This window comes from Brassica napus, chromosome C6 (genome assembly GCF_020379485.1).
Source record: "Brassica napus cultivar Da-Ae chromosome C6, Da-Ae, whole genome shotgun sequence".
In the NCBI taxonomy this organism is placed as follows: Eukaryota; Viridiplantae; Streptophyta; class Magnoliopsida; order Brassicales; family Brassicaceae; genus Brassica; species Brassica napus.
In genome coordinates this window covers 29,866,743-29,891,806 of record NC_063449.1, presented here as the reverse complement: position 1 = coordinate 29,891,806, position 25,064 = coordinate 29,866,743, and the positions used below count along the sequence as shown (strand labels likewise).

Below are 25,064 nucleotides of genomic sequence, written 5' to 3'. Positions count from 1 at the left end.
CTCCACGTCTATTTGTTTGGCCGAATTCATGTTTTCTCAAGGGCCTTTTGGTCATTTCATTAGGCACGTTTTTATTTTCTAAACTTATGTTTTAATACTCTGGAAGCCACCACCAGGCAGATTATCTTTTGATTTATTGAGAAATACACAAAAACTCTCTTGAGAAATTCATCTCTTGGATTTTGATTGTTATGTTCTTGTGTTCTTGTTGATTTCTTATCTATTTCTCTACATGGTTAATCTGAAATCCAATATGGGTTTAAGAGGAATCATGGAGATTAGTGAGTAATCACCTTTTTGAATTCATGGTTTAGGGAGATCAAGGGTGATTAGGTTAGTTCTAGGATGTTTTAGTGTAGATCATTCTTGTTCCTTGCTAGTAGAGTATTCATAATGCATTTTCTGAGTTGGCCACTCAAAAGTTGATCAATAGGCATTTCCCACCCAAAAGGTGTTTGATAAAATGTCTGAGACAACTCTCCTAGGCTTTTAGTATACTTTGCCAAAGACATTTGTTGTTAAAGGTGCTAAAATAGCTAGTAGACTTGTTAGTAATGATTGCTTTCATATTATTCAACCAAAGACATTTGATGTTTGAGATATGTTAGCAAATGAGCATTCATCTAGACATAGAGCTTGCTTAGAATTGTGTCTAGGCTTAAGGTCGATAGTTTGATTGATCATTTGTCATCCTCAGTTCGAAACTTGATCACCCAAGGTCTAATCCCTATGCCCATGAGTTCTCTTTTCCCTTAGTCAAGAAAGTATCATTCCGTTATTGCTTTTTAGTTTTAGTCATAACTTAAAACTCATCTAAATCATTGGTTGCACTTAGATTAAGTGAGTACTTGCATTCTCATTGCTTTGATATCCCTCAGAACTGGTTCGACAATCACTATACTACAACATTTGTCTTAGGAGCCTTGAAAACTCCTAACATCAAATTGGCGCCGTTGCCAAATTCTGAGTAGATTTGAACATTGAGATTTAGTCACTTACTTGAGACTAAGTCATTTTTATTTTCTTTTGTTACTGATTCTTCTTCTTCACCTACCTTTAACTTTCAGATGTATGAACTTGAGGAGCAGGGGTCCATCAAACCTAGTTCCAATTGTAGCAGACATCAGAGCTTTTGAGAGAGAGTGTGCTAGAGCTAGAAGAGAAGAAGAACAACAAGCCCACTTGCAGAGATTGGATATTGATATGGCAGATCCACCGCAAGGAGCAGAACACCAACCGCGGGCAGCTCGACCCATTGGTATTTATGACCGCCCCAACATTCTTGGTCATAGACTAGGAATCCGAGCACCGGCTGTGGCAGCCAACAACTTTGAGGTCAAGTCAGGACTCCTCAACGTGATCGAGAACAACAAATATCATGGCTTGGCTTTAGAGGACCCATTCGATCACTTGGACAGGTTCGACAGCTACTGTGGGTTGTCAAAAACCAATGGTGTGTCAGAGGATGCCTTAAAGCTGAAGTTATTCCCTTTCTCTTTGGGGGATAAGGCACGTCAGTGGGAGAAGTCTCTACCCAGCGACTCTATCACCACTTGGGATGAGTGCAAGAGAGCATTCTTGGAGAAATTCTTCTCATCCTCAAGAACTGCTAAGCTAAGAAATGAGATCTCCAATTTCCAACAGAAGAACTTGGAAGGCTTCAGTGAAGTCTGGGAGAGATTCAAGGGCTACCAAGCTCAATGCCCACACCATGGTTTCTATAAGGAGAGCTTGCTGAGCACATTCTACTGTGGTGCTCTTCCTAAGTATAGGGCCAGACTGGATACAGCTAACAATGGGTTCTTCTTGGGGAGAACTGAGGAAGATGCAGAGGAGCTGGTTGACAACTTGGTAAAGAGTGATGCAGTCTACAGTGGAGACCACGACAGAAACAGCCGAACAGATGATAAGCAGACGAGGAAGTAGTTGAAAGTCCTACAGGATAAGATAGACATCCTCCTTGCTGATAAAGCCACACAAGAGCAGCTGCACTTTGTTGGTAACCCAAGTCAAGAGACACCACCTGTTGTCCATGAGGTTGAGGGTTTGGAAGGTCAGGAAGAGCTGTGTTTCATCAACAACAATGGTAGCTGGTACAAAAAAGAGCCCAACTTTCAGTACAATAACTACCAACAAAAATCCTACCCCAACAACCAACAGAGTGGTTATCCGCCTCGAAACAACCAGCAAGGCAGCTATCAACCTCATCACAACCCCTCATCTGGTTCCTCTGCTCCTCAAGAGAGCAGCACTGACACCCTGCTGAAACAAATCTTGGAGTCTCAGACTAGAAGTGAGAAGCATGTTGGTTATGAGTTGAAGAACCTTCATTCCAAGATTGATGGGAGCTACAATGAGCTCAACAACAAGTTCTCACATCTTGCTTCTACAGTCAAGAATTTAGAGAATCAGTTTGCTTCCATGAACACTCACCAGACTCGCCAGCAAGGATCCCTACCTGGAAAATCTGACCAAAACCCCAAGGAGGCCAAAGCTATCACCCTCAGGAGTGGTAAGCAGTTACCTCCTACAACCCTCACCAAGGATGCTGAGAAAGTAGGTGAGGAGGTGGCCATCAACTTAGATGATGAAGTGGTGATTGTTGATGAGAAAATCAATGATGAAATCTTGGAGAAGATTGTGGAAGCCAAGGGTAAAGGAAAGGTTGGGGAAGAGAAGAAAACAGTAAAAGATGGTGAAGTTCTTGCTCCAGCAAGTGAGAGTTCTTTTGTTCCTCCTCCCTATGAACCCAAACTACCATTCCCTGGTAGATTCAAGAGGCAGCTGCTAGAGAAGTACAAGGCTTTGTTTGACAAGCAAATGAGTGAAGCTCAGGTTGCAATGCCCATCATCGATGCTTTCATGTTGATTCCTCAATACAACAAGTTCCTGAAAGATGTTGTAGCTGCAAAGAAAAAGGAAATGGAAAGCATGATGATTCTTACCCATGAGTGCAGTGCCATCATCCAAAGGCTTGATGTTCTAGAGAAGTTAGAGGATCCAAGATGCTTCACACTACCTTGTGCTCTTGGACCTATGATATTTGAGAAATGTCTCTGCGATTTGGGAGCTAGTGTCAGCGTGATGCCTTTGTCTGTTGCAAAGAAGCTTGGATTCACTCAGTACAAGAAGTGTAAACTCTCTCTGGTGTTAGCTGATCGTTCAGTGAAGTACCCTGTGGGCATCTTAGAGGACCTACCTGTGAAGATTGGAAAATATGAGATACCTACAGATTTTGTGGTGCTTGAGATGGGTGAGGAGGCTCAAGACCCATTGATTCTTGGAAGGCCATTCTTAGCTACAGCAGGAGCAATTGTTAAGGTGAAAGGGGGCACGATTGATCTCCATTTGGGTAAAGGGCATGTTCTACACTTTGACATCAAGGAGAAAATGAAGAAACCAACTGTGTTCGGACAAGCCTTCTACATTGAAGAGATGGGCACTCTTACTGATGAGCACCTTGAAGAGTTACCACCTGAGGACGACGAGGAGGGGGCATCTCCCTCTACTCATTCTCCATAGAAGGTAACCCACTAATTTCCCTTGTATATACCATTTCATTTTTGCATATTAGCTTTCTCTTTTGGGTATCTCTCTCTACTTGACAACACAGAGACTGTGTCATTTAAGTTTGGGGGAGGTACCAAGTATTTGATCATGTTTGCTTTGATGTTGTTTCATTGAGTCATGCATTGCATACCTATTTGCATATATAAAAAAAAAAAATTCATTTAGTTTGCATCATTTGCATTTCTAGGAGAGTCTAGAGCATATAGGTTGCATTCACTTGTATTGGGAGAAATGATTTTAAACGCCTTGTAAAGAACACTACGTTGCACCTGAGTAGCTTTTGCACCTCTCAAAAAGACTTGTATGTTTCGAGCCTTAAAAAATCTTCCTGAAACTTGTTGATTGCTGAAACTCAGTCTTTGAAGCCAACTACAAACCCTATTTGAACTGAATGAACTTAATGCTTCTTGCTCATGGTCCCTTGTGTACTGAGTCATGGCTATACACACTTGAGTTGTCACATCCTTTATGCCAATCTTATTTTGACAAACTCTAGTGGTAGACCACTCCCAAAACCCTTCCCTCCTTTTAAGCTTTCATTGTTTGATGAGTGAGGCCTTCTCCAGAAAGTCTTACATGTGCATAATGTTGAGAGTATCGGGAACGACAATGCTTGATCTTCATTCTTGCTAGATTGGGCATTCTATTGTCTAGCTATAGGTGGGGGGGTGAGTGTTGTTATTATGATTTGGGAGCAATGAAAAAGGAAAAGAAATAACTCTTTGTGTTTAAGTGAATTGTCTTACTGGGATAAGTAGAAAAACCTCTAGCTCAAGTTATGAAAAGTCTTGGCTCCCATTTAAAAAAAAAGAAATAAAATCTGAAAAGAAAAGAAAAAGAAAGAAAAAGGGAGCTAGCAAAGTTGTTAGGAGCTAAGTAATGTTTTGAGGTTGTGAAAAATCCCTTGTAGATTTCAAAGAGAATGAGTTAATGTTCTTAGGATCTTTTGGTGAGAGATGTGAGTTGGGTTTGACATTTGAGAATGATTGTGTAATTGTATGTTTGGGAAAAGGGTAGAACAATGGAGATTGAGCATTGTATGCATGAGTTGATCCCTTTCTTAGATATATTATGTGCGTTGTCAAGGCTACTTGTTTCGAGAGTAAACCACCTTAAAGATTTTATGTTTCGAACCTTTTGAATCACTTGAATAAAAGTCTTCCCTTACCCAAATGACTTGAACCGACTGACCATTTGCAAGAATCCACCTGATGTTTTGTGCTTAATGAATGTGAGAGTTGGTTGATTTGAATGTGTGGATGCTTGATGATGAATGTAAGGGCAAAAAAGAGTTGAGATAGGCCTAGAGAAGCTAGAGTGTAATAAGAGAGTGTGCTCATGTTGGATTAGATGTTGAATTGAGTGCTAGTTGTGTTTCTTTTGGCTAAGAGCTCCCATCTTCAAACCTCTCTCCCTATGAGTTTTAGAAAGTTCACTTGTGGACAAGTAAAAGAACAAGTTTGGGGGAATTGATATCTTGCATATTTGCATTGTTTTATCCATTCATTCATAAATATTTTCATCATAGAGATTAGGATTTAGACATGTTTAGGTTGCATTTTGCATACATGAGTCTCTATTAGGTACTGGAGTGCCACATGGAGTTCTTGGGGACATTTGGATGCATTTGGAGCTCGAAGGAGGTGAAATAGGTGATCATTAAACAAGCAGAGCATGGGAGCGACCTCCCGGAGCGACATCATGAAGTCGCTGTGTCCCACCTCTCAGAGCGACCTTCCTAAAGCGACGCCATGAAGTCGCTCGCATTCTCGTTACTCCGAACCATCTTAGATGACCCTGGAGCGACCTCTCAGAGCGACCTACCAAGGTCGCTCCCGATCTCAGAGCGACCTAGCTGGAGCGACCCCGTGAAGTCACTCGCCATATTCATCCCGTTGGAAGCCCAGAGCGACTTACCCAGAGCGACGCACCAAGGTCGCTCGCATCTCACACCCCTCTCGGAGCGACCTCCCAAAGCGACACCCCGAGGTCGCTCGCGTCTCTATGGCGAGACGACACTAAGCGAAGCCTGGAGCGACCTCTCAGAGCGACCCACTGAGGTCGCTCCCGAAGGCCGGAGCGACTTGTCGCAGCGACGTGCCGAGGTCGCTCCACGTCTGTTTGTTTGGCCAAATTCATGTTTTCTCAAGGGCCTTTTGGTCATTTCATTAGGCACGTTTTTATTTTCTAAACCTATGTTTTAATACTCTGGAAGCCACCACCAGGCAGATTATCTTTTGATCTATTGAGAAATACACAAAAACTCTCTTGAGAAATTCATCTCTTGGATTTTGATTGTTATGTTCTTGTGTTCTTGTTGATTTCTTATCTATTTCTCTACATGGTTAATCTGAAATCCAATATGGGTTTAAGAGGAATCATGGAGATTAGTGAGTAATCACCTTTTTGAATTCATGGGTTAGGGAGATCAAGGGTGATTAGGTTAGTTCTAGGATGTTTTAGTGTAGATCATTCTTGTTCCTTGCTAGTAGAGTATTCATAATGCATCTTCTGAGTTGGTCACTCAAAAGTTGATCAATAGGCATTTCCCACCCAAAAGGTGTTTGATGAAATGCCTGAGACAACTCTCCTAGGCTTTTAGTATACTTTGCCAAAGACATTTGTTGTTAAAGGTGCTAAAATAGCTAGTAGACTTGTTAGTAATGATTGCTTTCATATTATTCAACCAAAGACATTTGATGTTTGAGATATGTTAGCAAATGAGCATTCATCTAGACATAGAGCTTGCTTAGAATTGTGTCTAGGCTTAAGGTCGATAGTTTGATTGATCATTTGTCATCCTCAGTTCGAAACTTGATCACCCAAGGTCTAATCCCTATGCCCATGAGTTCTCTTTTCCCTTAGTCAAGAAAGTATCATTCCGTTATTGCTTTTTAGTTTTAGTCATAACTTAAAACTCATCTAAATCATTGGTTGCACTTAGATTAAGTGAGTACTTGCATTCTCATTGCTTTGATATCCCTCAGAACTGGTTCGACAATCACTATACTACAACATTTGTCTTATGAGCCTTGAAAACTCCTAACATCACCGGAACGCGAACAAGAACGGATTAGGGTTCGTCGGGTTAGGGTTTAAGGTCGCCGGGTGGGTTTTAGGTTTAGGGGTTTTTCGATTTAGGGTTTTTGGCTCAGGGTGTTTCAGAGACTCGTGCTGATAACGTGTTGTGAAATAATAGATTTAGAGCTGAATGTTTCTGTCTTTCATCAATGAATAAGTGTTCCCTTTATATAGGGGATTACAAGATAAGTAAAAAGGAAAGTATCAAAACTTAAACCAACTAGTATTTAGAAAAGACTACTAATACATAATATGGAAAGATTACAAAGAAAGGAAATTCCTAATCATACAAGGAAAAGGAAACATGTGGCCGTTTCTCTCTCTCTCTCTTCAATAGGCCGACTCTCTTTCCTCTCTCTCTCTCTCCTGCGGATGGACCGGTTTATGACCGGGCCGGTTATGGACATCCATCAATTGATTTATAACGGTGCATGCATTCATTACAGGAGAATGCATTGATTCATATAATTAAATTGAATCCATGACCAAATCAAATGGTAACGTTTTGCTACTAATGAAAAGATAATTATGATTTAATTAATTAATAATAACATTAATTTGAATTTGACTCAATATAAATAAAGCAATAGACCAATAATCTATATAGCAAATCACAAATTCAATCTCAATTCTAATTCCAAACTCTGCTTGGTTTAATCTCGGTCTAATGTGCGCACACATTTTAATTGGGTACTAAATTTTAACATGCACATCCGTGCGGGTAACATTTCATATATAAATATAAAATTTTATATTATTTTGTATATAATAATTTATGATAAAATATTGCTGTCATTTTAAAAATAACTAAATAGATGATATATAGTTCTAAATATTAAAATTTAACATATGTTAACAATTTTATTTTTTGTAAAAATTATTACATAATTTATGAATATTAATCATTTTAAAAGGTGAACGATATTTTAGTCACTTTAAACGGTGAATGATATTTTATTTATTTATCTTAATGAAAGTATTTTTTTCAAAATATATTGGTTTACTAATTCAACATAATTCTAATATGTTTGCACAAAAAACATAATTTTAATATGTAATTCATTAATTACTTCTATTTTAATATAATGTAGAATATACTTATAAAATTTATAAAATAAGGATATAATTTCATTATTTTGTTTATAATAAAAATTTAATTAAAATTAATTTATCATAATATTATACTATTAATTGCGAAATTAATTAGTGCATTAATTAAAAAAATATTTAATTTTTTAAAAGAATTTGTTAGATTTTTTTCTCAACAGATTTTATTATTACTAAAACTAAAATTTAAATTTATAGTTAAAATGGATTTGTTATTAATATCCTTATAATTATTTAGAAATATTATACATTACATAAACTAATGTAAACAATAAAAAAATTATTTGAATATATGGATCTGGACTTCTGGTATGACTATTTTGTATTAGATAAAAAATGGTACTTCTCTTTTAATAGAGAATATATCTATTCATCACTATACCATAGTATTTTTACTAGGTTTTAAACCATGTTATCACTTCTCCATATATAAACAAAAAGATTATCACCTCTTATGTGGGACATTTACTAGTTTTTAAATATAGTCAAATACTCAAGCTTACAAGCTTTCCAAGTCATTGACTTTGGACCAACATTTATTATTCAACGTTTGTTTTTGACATATAAATACAGTAGTGTTCTAAGCAGCCCCGGGACCGGGACGGGGACTGGAAACTGGGACGGGAGCGGAGACCGGAAACGTCAAACTTAAAATTTGTATATACGGGTACAACATCAAACACACTTAATCAAAATGTTATTTGATTAAGAAAATATAAAAATATCCATAAGTCAAAATGTTAAAATCTGAAATATAAGTTTTAACAGCAGCAAACACACTTAATCAAAATACTAGACATCAACAGAAACAATAGCAAACACACTTGATAAAAATACTAGACAACAACAGAAACAACAGCAAACTCACTTGATCAAAATACTAAACAGCAAGAGAATAAGCTAAAAAAATATATGATACATATAAACTGACAGTCACATCTTTGTATAAAAAACACAGAAACATTATATATGAATTATTTTCGTAAGCTAAGATTATAAGAAGAAGGTAAAGAAAATGCTTACGTGTTTTGCTTGTGATATAAACAACAAAAAGACAAGAAAGAAAGGAAAGTGCGTATGTGTTCTGCTGCTGATATATCACAGAGAGAGATATGGTCGAAACTTGAGTTTCAAAGAGAAAGAAGATGGAAGTGCAAGAGACTAAAGTGGGAGTGGAAGAATCGAAGAGACAGAGACACTATTATTTTTTTAAATTACAACTTTTGATCTTTTCAAAATTAATAGAATAAACACATTAAAGGTTAAAAACATATATGGTTTAAGTTTTTACACTTCTTATAACACAAAAATTCAGACGGATACGTCTATTTTCTGCAGAAACGTTTTCGAAATGTCTCCTTCTCTGACCAAGCCCGTACCCGATGAATCTTGACGTCCCGGGTTCACCTCACACATATTGGGGAAGTTTCCTAGGCGTACCCGAGACGAGTTCAAAGATTTGAAGAGATTCTTATTGCCATGGACGAGTTCAAAGATTTGAAGAGATTCTTTGTTTCCCTCGCCCTTGGTTTCGATATGAAATCCATTCATTCGAATGTCTTTAAAGCTTAGTAAACTTCTCTTAGATTTGGGTGAATACAAGGCATCTGATATCTCAAGATGTGTACCCATAGGCAACAAGATATTGGCCTGGCCGTGCCCCTCTATGAGGCTAGCAATACCCGCAATGGTTGAGATGTTGGCGTTTTTAAGAGTTAGATTTATGAAGTATCTCTTATCTTTAAGAATCGTGTGGCTTGAGCCACTGTCCACAACGAGTACATCCTTGTTCTCGTTCATCTCTAAAACAAGATTCAAAAGGATGTAACTTAGAGACTTCATATATATAAGGAAAGTTTTCTTTTATTTTTATTATATAGGTCTTTAAAACAAGTTTAAAATAAAAGACAACATAGAATTTAAAAACACCAAAACATAGAAATCAGATACAATGTCGAAATCACTTCAGTCTTTAAGACAATCCGAAGTTTCATAATCCATAAGATCGTCCTTGTCATGATCGAAGTCTTTTTCATCGTCTTGATAACCCATATGGGCTTCAGGATTCTTCCCTTTCAAACTATCTTGATAAAGCTCAACAAGATGCTTTGGAGTTCTACAAGTCTTAGCCCAATGATTGTCCATTCCACATCTATGGCACACTGATTTACTTGATTTGGTCAAGTGTTGAGGCTTAAACGAAGACCCACATCCACGGCCATGGCTCGTCCAAATGAGCCACGATCATGTCCATGATCTCGTCCATTCTGATTACCTTGTCCGCGGCTAGAGGAACCTCTGCCACGGCCACGTCCGTATCTACTTCCTCGACCACGACCATAATAACCGTTTCTTTGGACATGGTGGGACTCTTTATCATCCTCAGTGTTGTGTGCTTCAGGCGGTGCTGCTGAACCAACAGGTCTCATCTCACTGTATCTCATTAATAACTCATTATTCTGCTCAGCAAGCAGGAGACAAGCAATAAGATTAGCATAGGTCTTAAAACCTTTCTCTCTGTACTGTTGTTATAACAGCACATTGCTTGTGTGGAAAGTGGAAAAGGTTTTCTCAAGCATATCCTGATCCGTAATACTTTCACCACACAGTTTCATCTTTGAAACGATCTTAAACATGGCCGAGTTGTACTCATCCACGGACTTATAGTCTTGGATTCTTAGATCCCTCCAATCAGACCGAGCCTTAGGCAAGATCACCGTTCTCTGGTGATCATATCTCGATTTCAATTCGTTCCAAAGCTCTAGTGGATTCTCAATGGTTAGGTATTGATCCTTGAGACTCTCAGCTAGGTGGTGACGAATGATCAAGATGGCTCTGTAACGATCTTTCTCATTTGAGTTGTTGTCTTCGGTGATACATTCACCGAGACCTTTGGATTTCAATATGATCTTGGTATCAAACGCCCACTGAAGGTAATTGTCTCCAGAGACATTTAGGGTAGCAAAATCCAAGTTATTGATTTTCGACATCTGAAATCATAGATTATAATATAGGTCTTTAGAAATAGGGTTTTCGGTTAAAAACAAACAAGCAAGCCTAATGGCCAAGACATATGCCTCACGGCCAAGACAGAAGCCGCACGACCATGGGTGTATTCAGTTCAATCTCATGCATTTAGTTTGACATGTAACTGCAATCCTAACAATCATAGTTTCTATATGATGCAATCAAACAAACGTCCAATCAAAGAAACAAGCCACACAGCTACTTGATCAAATACCATTCCTAAGATGAAGATCTAAGTGTAGTTTGCAATCAATCAAGAGTGGTCAAATTCAGGTATGAAAGCAATAAGGCCATACGGCCACGAGATGATATAATCAAGAACTTATCAAGTCTATTTAGGGTTTCAGTTTAAACAAGTCAAGCAATTTAGATTCGAGTTTAAACAATCCTAGCAATATTTCTAGGTGATCAAAACAAACAATTAAGTTTCAAATAAAATTTAAAACCGATTTTCCAATTTAGGGTTTTAGGCATTTCGAAACTTTGATCTTTGATCAAAGGGATTTGATTTGAGATTCAAAACCTTTAAGGTTATGATTTTAATTGATCAATGGATCAATCTCAATTTAGGGTTTAGGAGATCGGACTTATTCGAACTCCGATTTACTCTTTTAGGGTTTGATCTATTATCCTAGGGTTTTATCTTTAGAGATTAGTTTTTAGGGTTTCAATCTTTACAAAACAGCCAAATTTGATTCATGTTCTTAGAATTCGAATTACCTTTAGGTTTTGAAGATTGTAGAAACCGGACCACCAAGAGAACCTCAAACGGACGCGAGCTGGAACGGGCTGGAACGATCGCGTGCTGAGGCGGGACGCGTCTGGTCGGGAACGTGAGCAGTCTGTCTCCTATCGGGTTTGGTTCGTCGGATCATGAGCGCTTCTCGCGAACGGGCTGTGGCTGAACGTCTGATCGGGATCGGAAGGTATGCTTCAGTCGGGTAACGTTTAGGGGCTGAGCTAATCGGATGGACACAAGCCGGACCGCGAACAAGAACGGATTAGGGTTCGTCGGGTTAGGGTATAAGGTCGCCGGCTGGGTTTTAGGTTTAGGGGTTTTTCGATTTAGGGTTTTTGGCTCAGGGTGTTTCAGAGACTCGTGCTGATAACGTGTTGTGAAACAATAGATTTAGAGCTGAATGTTTCTGTCTTTCATTAATAAATAAGTGTTCCCTTTATATAGGGGATTACAAGATAAGTAAAAAAGAAAGTATCCAAAACTTAAACCAACTAGTATTTAGGAAAGACTACTAATACATAATATGGAAAGATTACAAAGAAAGGAAATTCCTAATCATACAAGGAAAAGGAAACATGTGGCCGTATCTCTCTCTCTTCAATAGGCCAACTCTCTCTCCTCTCTCTCTCTCCTGCGGATGGACCGGTTTATGACCGGGCCGGTTATGGACATCCATCAATTGATTTATAACGGTGCATGCATTCATTACACGAGAATGCATTGATTCATATAATTAAATTGAATCCATGACCAAATCAAATGGTAACGTTTTGCTACTAATGAAAAGATAATTATGATTTAATTAATTAATAATAACATTAATTTGAATTTGACTCAATATAAATAAAGCAATAGACCAATAATCTATATAGCAAATCACAAATTCAATCTCAATTCTAATTCCAAACTCTGCTTGGTTTAATCTCGGTCTAATGTGCGCACACATTTTAATTGGGTACTAGATTTTAACATGCACATCCGTGCGGGTAACATTTCATTTATAAATATAAAATTTTATATTATTTTGTATATAATAATTTATGATAAAATATTGCTGTCATTTTAAAAATAACTAAATAGATGATATATAGTTCTAAATATTAAAATTTAACATATGTTAACAATTTTATTTTTTGTAAAAATTATTACATAATTTATGAATATTAATCATTTTAAAAGGTGAATGATATTTTAGTCACTTTAAACGGTGAATGATATTTTATTTATTTATCTTAATGAAAGTATTTTTTTCAAAATATATTGGTCTACTAATTCAACATAATTTTAATATGTTTGCACAAAAAACATAATTTTAATATGTAATTCATTAATTACTTCTATTTTAATATAATGTAGAATATACTTATAAAATTTATAAAATAAGCATATAATTTCATTATTTTGTTTATAATAAAAATTTAATTAAAATTAATTTATCATAATATTATATTATTAATTGCGAAATTAATCAGTGCATTAATTAAAAGAATATTTAATTTTTTAAAAAGAATTTGTTAGATTTTTTTCTCAACAGATTTTATTATTCCTAAAAGTAAAATTTAAATTTATAGTTAAAATAGATTTGTTATTAATATCCTTATAATTATTTAGAAATATTATACATTACATAAACTAATGTAAACAATAAAAAAATTATTTGAATATATGGATCTGGACTTCTGGTATGACTATTTTGTATTAGATAAAAAATGGTACTTCTCTTTTAATAGAGAATATATCTATTCATCACTATACCATAGTATTTTTACTAGGTTTTAAACCATGTTATCACTTCTCCATATATAAACAAAAAGATTATCACCTCTTATGTGGGACATTTACTAGTTTTTAAATATAGTCAAATACTCAAGCTTACAAGCTTTCCAAGTCATTGACTTTGGACCAACATTTATTATTCAAACGTTTGTTTTTGACATATAAATACAGTAGTGTTCGAAGCAGCTCCGGGACCGGGACGGGGACCGGAAACTGGGACGGGAGCGGGGACCGGAAACGTCAAACTTAAAATTTGTATATACGGGTACAGCATTAAACACACTTAATCAAAATGTTATTTTATTAAGAAAATATAAAAATATCCATAAGTCAAAATGTTAAAATCTGAAATATAAGTTTTAACAGCAGCAAACACACTTAATCAAAATACTAGACATCAACAGAAAGAATAGCAAACACACTTGATAAAAATACTAGACAACAACAGAAACAACAGCAAACACACTTGATCAAAATACTAAACAGCAACAGAATAAGCTAAAAAAATATATGATACATATAAACTGACAGTCACATCTTTGTATAAAAAACACAAAAACATTATATATGAATTATTTTCGTAAGCTAAGATTATAAGAAGAAGGTAAAGAAAATGCTTACGTGTTTTGCTTGTGATATAAACAACAAAAAGACAAGAAAGAAAGGAAAGTGCGTATGTGTTCTGTTGCTGACATATCACAGAGAGAGATATGGTCGAAACTTGAGTTTCAAAGAGAAAGAAGATGGAAGTGCAAGAGACTAAAGTGAGAGTGGAAGAATCGAAGAGACAGAGACACTATTATTTTTTTAAATTACAACTTTTGATCTTTTCAAAATTAATAGAATAAACACATTAAAGGTTAAAAACATATATGGTTTAAGTTTTTACACTTCTTATAACACAAAAATTCAGACGGATACGTCTATTTTCTGCAGAAACGTTTTCGAAACGTCTCCTTCTCTGACCAAGCCCGTACCCGATGAATCTTGACGTCCCGGGTTCACCTCACACATATTGGGGAAGTTTCCTAGGCGTACCCGAGACGAGTTCAAAGATTTGAAGAGATTCTTATTGCCATGGACGAGTTCAAAGATTTGAAGAGATTCTTTGTTTCCCTCGCCCTTGGTTTAGATATGAAATCCATTCATTCGAATGTCTTTAAAGCTTAGTAAACTTCTCTTAGATTTGGGTGAATACAAGGCATCTGATATCTCAAGATGTGTACCCATAGGCAACAAGATATTGGCCTGGCCGTGCCCCTCTATGAGGCTAGCAATACCCGCAATGGTTGAGATGTTGGCGTTTTTAAGAGTTAGATTTATGAAGTATCTCTTTTCTTTAAGAATCGTGTGGATTGAGCAACTGTCCACAACAAGTACATCCTTGTTCTCGTTCATCTCTAAAACAAGATTCAAAAGGATGTAACTTAGAGACTTCGTATATATAAGGAAAGTTTTCTTTTATTTTTATTATATAGGTCTTTAAAACAAGTTTAAAATAAAAGACAACATAGAATTTAAAAACACCAAAACATAGAAATCAGATACAATGTCGAAATCACTTCAGTCTTTAAGACAATCCGAAGTTTCATAATCCATAAGATCGTCCTTGTCATGATCAAAGTCTTTTTCATTGTCTTGATAAACCATATGGGCTTCGGGATTCTTCCCTTTCAAACTATCTTGATAAAGCTCAACAAGATGCTTTGGAGTTCTACAAGTCTTAGCCCAATGATTGTCCATTCCACATCTATGGCACACTGATTTACTTGATTTGGTCAAGTGTTGAGGCTTAAACGAAGACCCACGTCCACGGCCATGGCTCGTCCAAATGAGCCACGATCATGTCCATGATCTCGTCCATTCTGATTACCTCGTCCGCGGCTAGAGGAACCTCTGCCACGGCCACGTCCGTATCTACTTCCTCGACCACGGCCATAATAACCGTTTCCTTGGACATTGTGGGACTCTTTATCGTCCTCAGTGTTGTGTGCTTCAGGTGGTGCTGCTGAGCCAACAGGTCTCATCTCACTGTATCTCATTAATAACTCATTATTCTGCTCAACAAGCAGGAGACAAGCAATAAGATCAGCATAGGTCTTAAAACCTTTCTCTCTGTACTGTTGTTGTAACAGCACATTGCTTGTGTGGAAAGTGGAAAAGGTTTTCTCAAGCATATCCTGATCCGTAATACTTTCACCACACAGTTTCAACTTTGCAACGATCTTAAACATGGCCGAGTTGTACTCATCCACGGACTTATAGTCTTGGATTCTTAGATCCCTCCAATCAGACCGAGCCTTAGGCAAGATCACTGTTCTATGGTGATCATATCTCGATTTCAATTCGTTCCAAAGCTCTAGTGGATTCTCAATGGTTAGGTATTGATCCTTGAGACTCTCAGCTAGGTGGTGACGAATGATCAAGATGGCTCTGTAACGATCTTTCTCATTTGAGTTGTTGTCTTCGGTGATACATTCACCGAGACCTTTGGATTTCAATATGATCTTGGTATCAAGCGCCCACTGAAGGTAATTGTCTCCAGAGACATTTAGGGTAGCAAAATCCAAGTTATTGATTTTTGACATCTGAAATCATAGATTATAATATAGGTCTTTAGAAATAGGGTTTTCGGTTAAAAACAAACAAGCAAGCCTAATGGCCAAGACATATGCCTCACGGCCAAGACAGAAGCCGCACGACCATGGATGTATTCAGTTCAATCTCATGCATTTAGTTTGACATGTAACTGCAATCCTAACAATCATAGTTTCTATATGATGCAATCAAACAAACGTCCAATCAAAGAAACAAGCCACACAGCTACTTGATCAAATACCATTCCTAAGATGAAGATCTAAGTGTAGTTTGCAATCAATCAAGAGTGGTCAAATTCAGGTATGAAAGCAATAAGGTCATACGGCCACGAGGTGATATAATCAAGAACTTATCAAGTCTATTTAGGGTTTCAGTTTAAACAAGTCAAGCAATTTAGATTCAAGTTTAAACAATCCTAGCAATATTTCTAGTGATCAAAACAAACAATTAAGTTTCAAATAAAATTTAAAACCGATTTTCCAATTTAGGGTTTTAGGCATTTCGAAACTTTGATCTTTGATCAAAGGGATTTGATTTGAGATTCAAAACCTTTAAGGTTATGATTTTAATTGATCAATGGATCAATCTCAATTTAGGGTTTAGGGGATCAGACTTATTCGAGCTCCGATTTACTCTTTTAGGGTTTGATCTATTATCCTAGGGTTTTATCTTTAGAGATTAGTTTTTAGGGTTTCAATCTTTACAAAACAGCCAAATTTGATTCATGTTCTTAGAATTCGAATTACCTTTAGGTTTTGAAGATTGTAGAAACCGGACCACCAAGAGAACCTCGAACGGAGGCGAGCTGGAACGGGCTGGAATGATCGCGTGCTGAGGCGGGACGCGTCTGGTCGGGAACGCGAGCAGTCTGTCTCCTATCGGGTTCGGTTCGTCGGATCGTGGGCGCTTCTCGCGAACGGGCTGTGGCTGAACGTCTGATCGGGATCAGACGGTATGCTTCAGTCGGGTAATGTTTAGGGGCTGAGCTAATCGGATGGACACAAGCCGGAACGCGAACAAGAACGGATTAGGGTTCGTCGGGTTAGGGTTTAAGGTCGCCGGCTGGGTTTTAGGTTTAAGGGTTTTTCGATTTAGGGTTTTTTGCTCAGGGTGTTTCAGAGACTCGTGCTGATAATGTGTTGTGAAACAATAGATTTAGAGCTGAATGTTTATGTCTTTCATTAATGAATAAGTGTTTCCTTTATATAGGGGATTACAAGATAAGTAAACAGGAAAGTATCCAAAACTTAAACCAACTAGTATTTAGGAAAGACTACTAATACATAATATGGAAAGATTACAAAGAAAGAAAATTCCTAATCATACAAGGAAAATGAAACATGTGGCCGTCTCTCTCTCTCTCTCTTCAATAGGCAGACTCTCTCTCCTCTCTCTCTCTCTCTCTCTTCAATAGGCAGACTCTCTCTCCTCTCTCTCTCTCTCTCCTGCGGATGGACCGGTTTATGACCGGGCCGGTTATGGACATCCATCATTTGATTTATAACGGTGCATGCATTCATTACACGAGAATGCATTGATTCATATAATTAAATTGAATCCATGACCAAATCAAATGGTAACGTTTTGCTACTAATGAAAAGATAATTATGATTTAATTAATTAATAATAACATTAATTTGAATTTGACTCAATATAAATAAGGCAATAGACCAATAATCTATATACCAAATCATAAATTCAATCTCAATTCTAATTCCAAACTCTGCTTGGTTTAATCTCGGTCTAATGTGCGCACACATTTAAATTGGGTAATAGATTTTAATTGGGTAATAGATTTCAACTTGCACATCCGTGCGGGTAACATTTCATTTATAAATATAAAATTTTATATTATTTTGTATATAATAATTTATGATAAAATATTGCTGTCATTTTAAAAATAACTAAATAGATGATATATAGTTCTAAATATTAAAATTTAACATATGTTAACAATTTTATTTTTTGTAAAAATTATTACATAATTTATGAATATTAATCATTTTAAAAGGTGAATGATATTTTAGTCACTTTAAACGGTGAATGATATTTTATTTATTTATCTTAATGAAAGTATTTTTTTCAAAATATATTGGTTTACTAATTCAACATAATTTTAATATGTTTGCACAAAAAACATAATTTTAATATGTAATTCATTAATTACTTCTATTTTAATATAATGTAGAATATACTTATAAAATTTATAAAATAAGCATATAATTTCATTATTTTGTTTATAATAAAAATTTAATTAAAATTAATTTATCATAATATTATACTATTAATTGCGAAATTAATCAGTGCACTAATTAATAGAATATTTAATTTTTAAAAAAGATTTTGTTAGATTTTTTTCTCAACAGATTTTGTTATTCCTAAAACTAAAATTTAAATTTATAGTTAAAATGGATTTGTTATTAATATCCTTATAATTATTTATAAATGTTATACATTACATAAACTAATGTAAACAATAAAAAAATTATTTGAATATATGGACCTGGACTTCTGGTATGACTATTTTGTATTAGATAAAAAATGGTCATTCTCTTTTAATAGAGAATATATCTATTCATCACTATACCATAGTATTTTTACTAGGTTTTAAACCATGTTATCACTTCTCCATATATAAACAAAAAGATTATCACCTCTTATGTGGGACATTTACTAGTTTTTAAATATAGTCAAATACTCAAGCTTACAAGCTTTCCAAGTCATTGACTTTGGACCAACATTTATTATTCAAACGTTTGTTTTTGACATATAAATACAGTAGTGTTCTAAGCAGCCTCGGGACCGGGACGGGGACCGGAAACTGGGACGGGAGCGGGGACCGGAAACGTCAAACTTAAAATTTGTATATACGGGTACAGCATCAAACACACTTAATCAAAATGTTATTCGATTAAGAAAATATAAAAATATCCATAAGTCAAAATGTTAAAATCTGAAATATAAGTTTTAACAGCAGCAAACACACTTAATCAAAATACTAGACATCAACAGAAACAATAGCAAACACACTTGATAAAAATACTAGACAACAACAGAAACAACAGCAAACACACTTGATCAAAATACTAAACAGCAACAGAATAAGCTAAAAAAATATATGATACATATAAACTGACAGTCACATCTTTGTATAAAAAACACAGAAACATTATATATGAATTATTTTCGTAAGCTAAGATTATAAGAAGAAGGTAAAGAAAATGCTTACGTGTTTTGCTTGTGATATAAACAACAAAAAGACAAGAAAGAAAGGAAAGTGCGTATGTGTTCTGTTGCTGATATATCACAGAGAGAGATATGGTCGAAACTTGAGTTTCAAAGAGAAAGAAGATGGAAGTGCAAGAGACTAAAGTGAGAGTGGAAGAATCGAAGAGATAGAGACACTATTATTTTTTTAAATTACAACTTTTGATCTTTTCAAAATTAATAGAATAAACACATTAAAGGTTAAAAACATATATGGTTTAAGTTTTTACACTTCTTATAACACAAAAATTCAGACGGATACCTCTATTTTCGCAGAAATGTTTTCGAAACGTCTCCTTCTCTGACCAAGCCCGTACCCGATGAATCTTGACGTCCCGAGTTCACCTCACACATATTGGGGAAGTTTCCTAGGCGTACCCCCGAATCTGGCCATCTGCCACTTCCTCCTCCTCGTCCTGGAACTTCTCTTCGTATGAACTCCTTTTCACGGAATCCGATTCCGTTTTTATTTTCTCCGATTCAAGCGAGGAACAAGAGCTACTAGTATCGCCAAATCTACACGACTTGTGACGAATTCCTGCGAATTTGAAACTCGATAATCCCGCAGCACGACAGTTACGAGAGGTGGATACGAGGAAGTGGTGAGTTAAAGATACGACAAGTATTTGAGAGCATAGAAGAGTTCAAGGAAGCTGTCTTGGAATATGCTTTAAAAGGAGGATGGAATGTCCAGTATACTAGATGGGGAAAAGTAAAATCTGAGGCTCGATGTGGAGTTCCAGTTGAAGAAGGTGAAAAACGGTGTCCATGGAGGATTTATTGCTCTTACGAAGAACCAATTGCGCAGTGGATGGTGAAGACTTTACAGGATGAGCATAATTGTTTTAAAGACGGCGATTGCAGGATTTTGTCGGAGTCTCTTATAGCCAAGTTATTTTTAAACGACATAAGGAATGACCCCAATTTCAGACCGAAATGCATTCAAGAACAAATTCAGGATCGTTACAATCTGGTAGTAACAGGTGATAAATGCAGAAAGGCAAAGAAAATAGCTTTGGATATCATCCAGTCAGAGTTCGAAGAACAACACGCAAGGATAAAAGACTATGAACTTCATATTTTGGAGTAAGTTTCTTTAAAAGTGTTATTTTGTAGTTTATAATGCTCATATGTTAATGATATAACATGTGTCTCGTTTTTTACAGATCAAATCAGGACTCGACTACGGATCTTAGAACAGCCATTGCAGATGGTGGACTAGAAGTATTTGATAGGTTTTATGTGTGTTTCGCTGCGTTACGTCAGACGTGGATTAAGCATTGTCGGCCAATCTTCGGCATTGATGGATGTTTTCTGAAGTCAACTACGAAAGGGCAACTACTTGCAGCTGTGGGACGAGACGCAAATAATCAGATATTTCCTATTGCGTGGGCGGTTGTTAATGTGGAAGAGACCGAGAGCTGGGTATGGTTTATCCAGCTTCTGAAAAAAGATTTTAATCTTAAAAATGGTGATGGATTCACGCTTGTATCATACCGACAAAAGGTAAGATTTTGGTTAATGTGGAATTCATTTTTTATTTTTTCAGATTTCATTTATGTTACTTTCTTCATTTTAGGGACTGTTAAAGGCAGTGGCACCAAGAGTTACCAAAGGTTGAGCATCGAATGTGTGCTAGACACGTCTATGGAAACTTGAAAAAAGATTTTCCAAAGCAGCCGAAGATGAAAAAATTGTTTTGGCAGCTAGTAGAGAGTCACAACAAGGGTGATTATGGCATCAGTTTGGCTAACATAAAGGATTTCAACGTTGATGTGTATGATGGAGTGATGAAGAGGAACCCAGAAACCTTTAGTCGGGCATACTTCAAGACCACATCAACATGTGAGGATGCACTGAACAACTTCTCAGAGTCATACAACAGTGCAATTGAGAAGGCCCGTGCCTTACCTTTGGTTGAGATGCTTGAGACCATTAGAAGACAAGCAATGCTCAGGATAGACATAAGGAAGAATGAGTCACTGAAGCATAAAGGAAAGTTCAGTCTTAAAGTTGGTAAGGTCATTGCTATTGAAGAGCTTCACAGAAAATATTGTAGGATCTATCCTGGACCAACGGGACAGTTTGAAGTTAAAGAGAAGTCAGTCTCATATAAAGTCAACATGAAGTCGCACACATGTGCTTGTAGAAGGTGGGACTTATCAGGGATACCATGCCGCCATGCCTTGCGTGTTGTCCAGGATAAGAAGACATACAGGACAGAAGATTTGATCTCACATTGGTATCTGACATCTACATGGCAGGCTCAGTACTCAGATAACATTAAACCAATGAACGGTATGAAGTTTTGGAACACAAGTGGTGAAGAAACTATTGAACCACCAGCAAGAGATAAATCAAAGGGCCGGAAGAAGAACCCTGCTAAGCGTATGAAGAGTGTTCATGAGTCTCCAACGAAGGGTAAGAAAGTGACCCAACACTCGAGGACAATGCATTGCTCTCGATGTGGGTTGGCTGATCACAATTCTCTAGGATGTTCTAATGGTGGAGTTCCACTTAAGCCTCGCCCACCTAAGAAGAAAGCAAAAACACAACAAATGGTTGATTCAGTTTCACTTGATGTTGGAGAGGGACCAAGTCAACCATCTCTGTCTTCTGTTACTTTCGATTGAGTCTATGTAATGTCTACTTACCTAGCTTGTCTGACTATTTGAGTATTGAGGTTGATTTAAGTTTCTTAATTTTTTTTTTATTTGTGAGGCAGGGACGATGGATAGGTGTTCAAGCTTGAAGATGGATGTTTTTTAGTTATGTGTTTGCTGTCATTTGCTATGTTTTTGTGCCTACTTGTTATGTTTTGATGGTATATTTTGGTACGTATTTATGTAACAAAAATTTAAGGTCAATGGTTTTTAAACTATATGTGCTTTAATTCTAACAAAGCCAACAGTATTTCTGTCCAACAAAACTTAGAATCTTAGAGTTTGTGTCGGGGAAGAGAAGAAGAGAAGAAAACAAAATAAATAAAAAAGTTTTAAAAATTTTAATCTGAAAACGACGTCATTTTTTTTCTTCTTAAAATCAGTTTTGGATGACATCGTCTTGGTCTGTCAAGTCTCAACAGCGCATCAACTTTCGTAACGGAGGAGATAACACCGTTAACGGCATTGTATGAATTAACACCGTTTTTGAATTGCAGGTATGCATATTCGACAGAAACAAAGTGTAGGTACGTTAGCGCACAGCATTTATGTGTGGGTATGAATCGTCACATTTCGTAAGAGTGCAGGTCCGAATATGCCGTTTTCCCGAGAATACGCAAAGGAGTTCTCACATCGACATGCTCTGCCGTTTGAGTTATGCGCTTTATCACTGCGCGGTGTTTTTGTTTTCCAATACAACATAAATATTGGATCCTTTTAGGCCCGGACCGGCCCATTAGTGAGAGAGGAGGAGCGAGTCAAGTGACGTATTAAAAAAAGCGTAGTACATAAACGAGACAAGAAGGATTCTGCGACCGAATTGTGTCATTCTGTAATACAAAGGAATGATGTAGAAATGTTCTTTCCAGTAATTCTACACAAAATTATTACTATAACTTTAGCAAATAATTCATATTCTTTTAGCAAATATTATATATGTGACGTCATGTTAAGGGTTTCTATTTATTCGTATGAGCAAGATGCTTATGCGGCAATTCTTTTAGATAGTCTTTTTTAAAAAAGATTTTGTCACACAAATAACTTTTAAAAAGGAAAATAACCAAAATAACTTTTTTTATTTTTTATTTTTGAATTTTGAAATTTTTTAATATTTATTTCTTATTTTTAAAATTTTGAAATCCTATCCTTAAAACCTCACCCATTAACTTTAAACTCTAAGTCTAGATTATTAACCATAAGGTATAAATGTATTTTTAGTTTTTTACCCTTTCATAAAAAAAATTTGGTCATTTTGCTGATTGAAGACTATTTTTATGAAAATAAACTAAAAAAGTTGTTTTAGGGAATTTCTCAATGTTTATTAATTCTTGTTTTTTTAATTTATTTCTTTAAAAAGGTTCTAAAATTTTAAATTAGGTGAATATAAACATCGATAAGTTTTAATTGATATAATAATATAATACTAAAAAGCTTAAACATAAATATAAATACTATAAATTAAAGAATTATATATACTTAGACATATATAGATGACTAAGTTATATACTAAGTTTGAACTCTTCTTTCATTTGATTTATTGCTTTAATATTTTTTAATGTTGTGTTATTTCACTGATGTTTTTGAAAATTAAGACCAAAACTTATTTATGTAAGCTTGAGTTTCTTTAGCTTTGGCGCAATGACCAGCATTGATTGCTTAGTCTAACATCTCATCTGCTCTCACATGCATATAGATAGTACTATATGATTACATTATGTTATCTAATAGGTAAATAGCCCTCGCTGATTTCGATGGCTCTTTTTACAGCTATGGTATGGATAGCCTATTAACTTTAGCTGACATGGTCCTGATTCTGCTTAGTTTAACGAACTATAAATGTTAAAAATATCTATGAATTTCTATCTCTTATTCAAGATTAGATTCCCACAAAAGTAGCAAAAGTACATATACACAGATATATATATATATATATATATATATATATATATATATATATATATATCGATAACCATTTTTTGTCTAATATATTTGGTAATAAGAGCATGATTAACCCGAGGTTATTAGGATGAGGTTCTTATCGGAAGTTAACAAACAGTTTCTTAATTTCTGCTAAGAACTTCACTCTAAAAATCCCGGGTTAATCATGGTCTAATTATTTAATTTTTGGAGTATAATAACTGTTTCAATATCATCTCTGCATGTGCTCATAGCTCATGCTAGTAATATAGGTTTACTTCGCAGTATGCTAAAACAAAACCCTATAACAGACAAAAACTGTTGACATACCTAAAATTTATTTCAACCCTCCCAAAAGGCTCTAGAATTTTTTTTATCTGTAGTATCATTCAAGAAAAGCGTGAACTAAATCTTGTTTAGTTTTATTGTACCAATACATTGAGGCTCCAGAAATCTATACATATCAAAATATTCTAAACTATTAATCTTAGAACTAGCTAGCCAGCTATATAAGCCCTAGATTCTACTTATTATGGTATATATAGACTACTAATTAATGCTTGTGAGCTGTGACTATATTTGAAGAAATCATGATAACCAAGAACAAGTATGCACACATTTACATATCATTACATTGTATTAGTTGTTGATTATATTTTATTTTTAGCTAAAACAGTATATCACCAAAGGAATGCAATTAAATGATCGGAGTTAACAGCATAAAAACAAACAGACCTAAAGTTAACAATCCATGCGTTTATCTTTAATATCTATAATATATATATGTGTATCAGTGTGTGTGAGCTGCAATGATCAAAACAAAGAAACCAGGTTGTGAAGTAAGGAAAAGATCCATTTATTTCTGTAACAATTAATGCATAAGCAATATATGTGAAACAGATCATTCCTTTTCAACCTTACCAACCTGAAAAAAACTATACTTCTCACTTATTTATTTAAAAATAAAAGATAAAGTAAAGATTATTTTGAAGTGTAAATTTTATATATCTGTTGTTGTCTCTGCCCATCCCCTGCAAGCTGCAAAAACTGCTTGACTAATTAAGCAGCAACAACAGCTTCAGAAATGCAGCGGTAACAGCACATCATCAAAATAAACTAAACAAAGTAAACAGATCAATAACAATTTAATGTCAGTATACACAATATTGCAATTGCATACTATAATTTTTTTTTTTTGTTCAAGCATACTATAAATATATCTACATATACATGCATATATGTAAGACCTCCCATATCTTCTGATTAGTTTCTGACCAGAGGAACATGCGTTTTAAAGTTTAACACTGATCCCTAGCTAT

General features: G+C 35.6%; 1 protein-coding gene and 1 non-coding gene across 3 annotated transcripts; one reads left to right on the top strand and one right to left on the bottom strand.

Moving 5' to 3' along the window:
• Nucleotides 1-1,611: 1,611 nt before the first annotated feature.
• Nucleotides 1,612-1,718, bottom strand: LOC125589339. Its single transcript, XR_007325527.1, has one exon. It is a non-coding gene; the product is annotated as a small nucleolar RNA R71 (small nucleolar RNA).
• Nucleotides 1,719-19,420: 17,702 nt separating this feature from the next.
• Nucleotides 19,421-22,048, top strand: LOC106451216. 2 transcript variants are annotated; one of them, XM_022696983.2, is made up of 4 exons: nt 19,421-20,251; nt 20,332-20,671; nt 20,757-21,804; nt 21,891-22,048. In XM_022696983.2, exons 2-3 carry the CDS (start codon nt 20,634-20,636, stop codon nt 21,796-21,798), a joined length of 1,080 nt encoding a protein of 359 aa, XP_022552704.1. In that variant the 5' UTR covers nt 19,421-20,251; nt 20,332-20,633; the 3' UTR covers nt 21,799-21,804; nt 21,891-22,048. The 2 variants fall into 2 exon arrangements, with proteins under 2 accessions (XP_022552704.1, XP_013748564.1); XM_013893110.3 differs by having other exon boundaries at nt 19,427-20,251; nt 20,745-21,804.
• The last annotated feature ends 3,016 nt before the right edge of the window (nt 22,049-25,064 follow it).